The sequence below is a fragment of the Pteropus alecto genome, unplaced genomic scaffold, assembly GCF_000325575.1.
Source record: "Pteropus alecto unplaced genomic scaffold, ASM32557v1 scaffold761, whole genome shotgun sequence".
NCBI lineage: Eukaryota > Metazoa > Chordata > Mammalia > Chiroptera > Pteropodidae > Pteropus > Pteropus alecto.
The window spans coordinates 1095483-1102352 of NW_006431558.1; the positions used below are offsets into that span (position 1 = coordinate 1095483).

General features: G+C 54.5%; 2 protein-coding genes across 3 annotated transcripts in view; one reads left to right on the forward strand and one right to left on the reverse strand.

Moving 5' to 3' along the window:
• The window catches only part of ANGPTL6 (angiopoietin like 6), an 8003-nt gene extending 5088 nt beyond the window's left edge, over positions 1-2915 (forward strand). The window contains 5 exon segments of the mRNA XM_025040298.1: positions 1-291; positions 970-1147; positions 1665-1852; positions 1932-2202; positions 2725-2915. The exon segment at positions 1-291 is cut by the window's left edge and continues 121 nt beyond it. Of these exon segments, the coding sequence (XP_024896066.1) occupies positions 1-291; positions 970-1147; positions 1665-1852; positions 1932-2202; positions 2725-2915 (1119 nt within the window).
• Positions 2916-3117: 202 nt separating this feature from the next.
• CUNH19orf66 (chromosome unknown C19orf66 homolog) overlaps positions 3118-6870 on the reverse strand; it is a 4523-nt gene continuing 770 nt past the window's right edge. Inside the window, exons 3-9 of one of the 2 annotated variants that reach the window (XM_015597929.2) lie at positions 6758-6870; positions 6530-6579; positions 5110-5148; positions 4786-4935; positions 4235-4338; positions 3962-4116; positions 3118-3417 (exon numbers count right to left, since the gene is read on the reverse strand). The exon at positions 6758-6870 is cut by the window's right edge and continues 1 nt beyond it. In XM_015597929.2, coding sequence (XP_015453415.1) covers positions 3197-3417; positions 3962-4116; positions 4235-4338; positions 4786-4935; positions 5110-5148; positions 6530-6579; positions 6758-6870 — 832 coding nt within the window. In that variant the 3' untranslated portion in view covers positions 3118-3196. The remainder of the gene's footprint in view (positions 3418-3961; positions 4117-4234; positions 4339-4785; positions 4936-5109; positions 5149-6529; positions 6580-6757) is intronic. The other variant, XM_015597931.2, reaches the window with a different exon arrangement.

The following is a 6870-nucleotide window of genomic DNA, read 5'->3' on the forward strand; positions in this document are numbered from 1 at the left end:
GATGTGCGCGCGCTGCGCAAGGAGAGCCGCGGCCTGAGCGCGCGCCTGGGCCAGCTGCGCGCGCAGCTACAGCACGAGGCGGGCCCGGGCCCTGGAGCAGAGCCCGCCGCCGCGCTGGCGTTACTTGGCGAACGCGTGCTCAACGCGTCTGCCGAGGCGCAGCGCGCAGCTGCCCGCTTCTACCAGCTGGACGTGAAGTTCCGCGAGCTGGCGCAGCTGGTCAGCCAACAAAGTAGCCTTATCGCCCGCCTGGAGCGCCTTTGTCCAGGGGGCGCAGATGGGCAGCAGCAGGTAACCCCGCGCCGCGCCCCCGCGCCAGAATCGCAGCCACTTCCTGTGTGCATCGTTGAAAGATGGGCCTCCTGCAACCCCACGATCTCTTATACGCATTTCCAAAATCCGAAGTTCCAAAAACCGGATTCCTGCCTCTCCTCCCATAACTCATTTGGGTCAAAACGCAACTGGTGGCTACTTATCTATCATATCCACTTCATATAAATATTCTTAGGGTCCTATAATCAAACATATGTGGATAAAGACCAAAGTCTCATGTTATGGAGATGTTATGTAATGGACAATAGAGATTCCGTATTATCATTTCTAATTCCTGCCATATTATTCTGAATTCTGGAACATATCTGGCCCTGGGTTTTGAAGAGATTATTGCTCTGTGACAGTCCCTACCTTTTACAGCGTTGTTGGGAGCATTCAGTAATACTCATTGTTGGAGGTGGTCATTATCCCTACTTTCTAGAAAAGGAGTTGGAAACAGATTGGTTAAACTGTACACACCAGAGTGGAAATTTAAACTCAACTCTGCTCTTGACAGCCAGAGTTAGACTTTTGGAGAAGATCAATCCACACCCCTGCCTGATCTTGCACCTTTCTGGGTGCTGGGAGATTTGGGAGCTGAGAGTGGCCTGGGCAGAGGGTTAGTGCAATCATATTTGACTCTCTTGGTCATCCCAGGTCCTTCCACCACCCCTGGTGCCTGTGGTTCCAGTCAGTCTGGTGAGTGGCACCAATGTCACCAGCAGGAGGCTAGATCCAGCCCCAGAGCCCCAGAGAGACCAAACCTTGAGACAGCAGGGGCCCATGGCTTCTCCCACGCCTGCAGGGCACCCTGCTGTCCCCACCAAGCCGGCAGGTAAGATGAGGGCAGAGCTGTTGAGGGTGTCCAGTGCAGTATGAATAGGAAATGAGTCAGGATTTTAATGGTAGATTCCTCTCATGGTGAGAGGACTGGAAGAAATAATACTTTTAATCTGGTGATGGGACAAGGAGGTATGGCTCTTACTCTGATGAAAGACCGAAATTCTTACTATGGTGTGAAAATAGGAGAGGAGGTACTCTTACTTTGATGAGGACAGAAAATTTAAGACTGCTTCTTAGGTGAGAATTTGAGCAGGTTCAGAGTGCCATTTTTGGGACTTCTATTCTGGTGAGATCATAGAACCAAGATTTAAGAACCCCAGGCTCCACATGTGCTATAGTGAGCCAAGAGTGACTTAAGAGTCATTCAGGTAAAGAAAATGAGTATTGGGGCTCTTATTCTTGTGAAGGAATAGGAGCAGCAGGACTGCTATTCTGGTGAGGGAACCAGTGAGAATTAAGACTCTTCAGTAAATCCAGGACGTGCCTCCCCCACACCTCTGTGCCCACAGGCCCGTGGCGGGATTGTGCGGAGGCCCACTCAGCAGGCCATAGGCGGAGCGGAGTGTATGAGCTGCGACCGGGCCGCCATGTGGTGTTGGCCTGGTGTGAGCAACAGCTGGAAGGTGGAGGCTGGACTGTGATCCAGAGGCGGCAAGATGGCTCTGTCAACTTCTTCACTACCTGGCAGCACTACAAGGTGAGCGCAGGTAGGCAGGGGCAGGCCTGGGCCGGGGAGGTGACCTGCTCCTAACTTCCTGACTTTCCCGCCTTGCCAGGTGGGCTTCGGAGAGCCTGATGGAGAATACTGGCTGGGCCTTGAACCTGTACATCAACTGACCAGCCGTGGGGACTATGAGCTACTGGTGCTCCTGGAGGACTGGGGGGGCCGTGGTGCACGTGCCCACTACGATGGTTTCTCCCTGGAGCCTGAGAGTGACCACTACCGCCTACGACTTGGCCAGTACCATGGAAATGCTGGAGACTCTCTTTCCTGGCACAATGACAAGCCTTTCAGCACTGTGGATAGGGATCGAGACTCTTATTCTGGTAGGGAGCTGTTATTCTGGTTGTGGTGGGAGGTGAGGGAAGTGGGACTCCTAGTGAGGGAATGAAGTAGGTGGGGTAAGATTTCCCTCTGGTAAGGATCAGGGTATGTAAGAGAACGGAGGACAGGACTTTTATTCTGGTGAGGGGATGGAGAAATCAGATTCCCTCTCTGATGAGACAATAAAAAAAAGTTAGGAGTACAGTTCTGGTAAAAGGCAGGGTGTGCATGTGGGGAATATGGTAGGGTATGTTTGCGTGTGAACTAGGACTTATTCTAGAAAGGAAGTAGAGGTTTTTTTTTTTTTCCTCCCTGGTAAAGGAATGAGGGTAGAGCTCTTAGTTCGCAGAAAGGGTGGGGAAAGTGTGACTTGTGCTTTGGTAAGAGGATAGGGAAGGAATTAAGGCCATTACTCTGAAGAAGAAAGTAGGGGTCCAGGGGATGTCTGGCAAAAGCCTGGCACTAGTAAGGTACTGGTAGAGGCTTTTATTCTGGTTAAGAGAACATGGACTCTCTCTCCACAGGTAACTGTGCCCTGTACCAGCGGGGAGGCTGGTGGTATCATGCCTGTGCCCACTCCAACCTCAATGGTGTGTGGCACCATGGTGGCCACTACCGCAGCCGCTACCAGGACGGTGTCTACTGGGCCGAGTTTCGTGGCGGGGCTTACTCTCTCAAGAAGGCTGCCATGCTGATCCGGCCCCTGAGGCTGTGACCAGTCGTCGTCTGTCCCCCAGGTCCCAGAGGATGTCAGCAGGAGCCCAAGTTGTCCTGGCCATACCTCCTTCATGGTTTGGTGCAGGCCATGTCCCACAGACCTTCCCATTGTATATCTGTTCCCCAGGGCCCTGAAAACAGGACTCAGGAAACCCCCTGCCAACATCTCCGACCCGGGCGGCTCTCCAAGGGCACTTAGATCTTGGTTAGACCTCATATTTTATAACAACACAAAATAACCACAGACCGTGTCTGGTTTTCATCTGCACCTGGCAGGGGTCACTCCCCGTGCCCTCCCTCCTCTTCCTCCTCCTCCTCCTCCTCCTTCAGGTCCTCTAGGATGAGGTTGTCCAGGTCTTCTAGGAGGCCCCCCTGGCTCAGGCAGGTGGCCACAGTGGAGCCACTGCTGATGTGGGGGTTGCTGGGGTGTATAACTTTGGGCAGGTGGTTCTGCTTCCGGCTCTTGGGGTGTGCGCAGGACGTCCCAGGCACGTGGGGCTCTGAGGAGGGAAGGGTTCTAAGGTCCAGGGGCATGAGGTCACATGAGACTCTGGGGACAAGGGGGCTGAGGCCATGGAGGCCCTGGGGAGGGGAAGGGCTTAGGTCACAGGCTCAGAGCTATAGGAAGTTCGGAAGTGAAAGTCACAGGTATCAGCCACAGGAGACCCAGGGACATGGGCATCACCTTTGAGTCCAGCAGACAAAACAGGAGATAAGATCATGGGCCACTGAGGTGTGGGCCACTGGGGGAAATTACAGGCCCTCATCGGCAAGACTGCGCAAAGTGGCTGATGCCATGGGAGGTGGGTATTAGGAGGGCCAGGGGTCCTGGGTGACCTAGTGTTGGACGCCATGGAGCCTGGGGAGCCATGGAAGATGTGGAAGGAGGGGCTGATGTCACGGGAAGTGACTGAGGCCTTGGGAGGCATGTGGAAGAAGTGGAAGACCATTGTACAAGGCCCCAGAGGTGGACGTCCCAGGAGTTAAGGCTAAGTAGACTGCCCGGAGTGGAGGAATGCCACCAAGGACGACCCAGGGCCTCACCTCGCCGGTTGTAGCAGTCGGCAGCTGAGCAGGAGTGGGTGTGGGTGCTGCGGTGATCCATGTCCCGGTCCCAGCGCGGAGGGAGGATCCGTGTGGGATACACGGGAAAGCCGCACCCGTAGCAAGGGGACTGGGACCCCATCTGTGCCCAGCCCCTGGGGGTGGGCAGGGCCATGAGGGTTGGAGGGTGAGACTGGGCCAGGGTGGGGCCAGGGCAGGGAGGGCAGGGCTGGGGTGGGGCAGGGCCGAGGGTCGGGGGATCAGTGTCCTCACCGGAAGTTGTGTCGGCACTTCGGGCAGTGGAACTCAGCCACACCCCACATCTTGTCACAGGGCACCGGGTCATACCGCTTCCTACATTTCCTGCACCGGGACACCTGCAGGTGCGGAGTGGGGAGCAGCCTCGTTGTCAGAGGGAACTCTGGCAGCTTGATATTGGCCACAGTGGGAATATTTACACCACAGAAATTGGCAAACAGTACAAATCTGGGGTCTCCCGCCACTTGTTCGCAAGAGCTGGTTGTTAAGCATTTACCAGAACCACAACATTAGAGGGTTCAGAAGCCAGATTTGGGGTTGTGGTTTCGGGGTCAGATTTGATTTCTGTGGTAGTGGTCAAACTGGAGTCAGAGGTCAGGCTCTGGGTTAAGGATTGAGCTCCTCAAGTTGAAGGTCTGAAGTCCAGCTCAGGGTTGGGGTCTGGGCTGAGATCAAGGATGAGCTCTTTGATGTTCTTAGAGCAGAGGTTCAGACACTGAGGATGGGGGCTGGGAGTGGAGTTCAAGACAGTCAAGGAGAGTCAAGGTCAGGGATTGGGTTATCACCTCCTTCCGCTGGGGCACACGGCGCCACCAGACATGGTCACAGGAGGAGCAGGCAAACTGCCGGTCCACGGCAGGGATGAGGTCTTCCTGGGCGCGTTGGAACATGCGTAGGTTGGCTTCCGTCAGCGGCAGGAGGGAGGTCGCCACTGCCTGTGGGATGGGCAGGGTGTGGGCACTAGAGGATGGTCACTCCTCCTCCACGAACATCAACATCAGCCCTCTTGTCTCAATAGATGCATCTCCTTTCTGCCCCTAGGACATACCTCACTCTCCCATGGGTGTTCGCCCTGCTCCACTGTCCCCATTCCCACACCCTGGACTCACCTGGATGTCCCGGTCCTGCTTCATGTCCTCTGGTGGGTCCTGCATGGAGACACCAGGGGCAGAGGCTGGAGATTCAGCTCAGGCCTCTTTTTACCTTATTCGTTGGGGGTGGGACTCCTGGATGGGATCCTCTCCAATCCACATAAGCATAGGGGTAGGGTGTCCCTAACTAACAAGGAGCTGAATGAGCAATGCCCTTACTGAAAGCCAGGTGTGTGACCTCAGTTATCTTTATAGCTGTCCTGAGAGGTGGGCACACCTGTTATCCCGATTGCTCAGATGGGTAAACTGAGGTCCAGAGCCAGCAAAGGGCTTGCCTGAGATCACCTTGACTGAGTGCGGTGGAGCAGGCCTGGACCCCATGCTCCCTTTCTGCTGGAAAATGCCACACATTTGTTGGCATTGGGACGGGTTGCCTCTTTGAGGCCTTGCTGCTTTAAGCTAAGTGTTATGGCTCTGGGTTCCAATAGACGCAGGTCCCACCCCACTCCCCTTCCATTACTTCCAGCTGTGGGAGCATGGCTAAGCCACTCCCCCTGGGTCCTATCTCAGGGCCCAGGCTCTGACTCTGGGTGGCTGGGGTTCATATCTCAGTTGCCACCTTCCTATTGCATAATCCTGGCCAGTGACTTCATCACTCTGTCTCAGTTTCCTCATCCATAAAACGGGGTGATAAATAATAGGACCTGTCTCAGGGTCGCTGTGGCAATGAAATGAGTCAACAAGTAAAATTCTTGGAGTCCTGCTGCAAGCGAAGTGCTCAATCAATGCTACTCTTCGCTATTATTTTATCATACTCTCTATAGGTATAAGTTTATTACACTCTTTAACAACTCTATGCCAAGCCTTCGGGCAGGCTAAATCCACATTTCATCAGCCACCAAAGCCATCTGTAGGGCAAAAGAGCCATGACGTGTCTGTGCCTCCAAGCCTTTCTTTCATTCATTTATTCATATGTTCAATTCATGAACTCCCCTGCCCCTCTCTTCTCCCTCATCTCCTGCTCGTCCTAGCCTGTCTGCTGGTCCCTTTGCTCATGCCATTCTCTCTTCCAGGAAGACTTTTTCCGACTCCTCCATTCCCAGGGATTGCTCTTTTCCAGCCTTGAAGAGTTGGCACCACATCCTCCAGGAAGGTTCCCTGACCTCTAGGGCTCCTCTATGATGACATTAATCTTGGCTCATGTCACTGCCTCGTTTCGTGTCTCTCTCTCCCATTTAATACCATCAACATGTAATAAGCACCTACTGTTTGCAGGCTCCCTGGCAGGATACACGACCAAGAAGTGAATAAGTAAATGTGGGTGGACCATGAGCTGTGGACTGGCAGTGTACTGAGGAGGCTCACCATGGATGGGCTGGGTTCCCTCTAATCCCCCTCCCCAGTTACCCCGCCCTTTGAGGGGAGGAGGGCAGTTTACCTGGGCATCCAGGTCATTACTCAGTTCCTGTCCATCTCTCTGCTTTACCCCTGGTCAGGAGAGTTAAGCGTAAGTGAAGGCCCTTGATCTTGTGGGAGTTTCAAGGTCTCCGGAGCCCCAATTCAGACCCTCCCCAAGAGATGATCTCAACGCCTCTTCCTACCCTCTGCACAGATCGCACTTCCATGCGCGGAACCCCCACCAGGCCGGGGATCCCTCGCCGCTCACCGTACACGATGGAGCGGCCCACTCCGGTGTGGTCGCTGCCGAATTTCCTCATCAGAGTCCCCGCCTTCCTGGAGGAGACCTTCCCATGAAACTTCTCCCGGAGGCGCCTGACG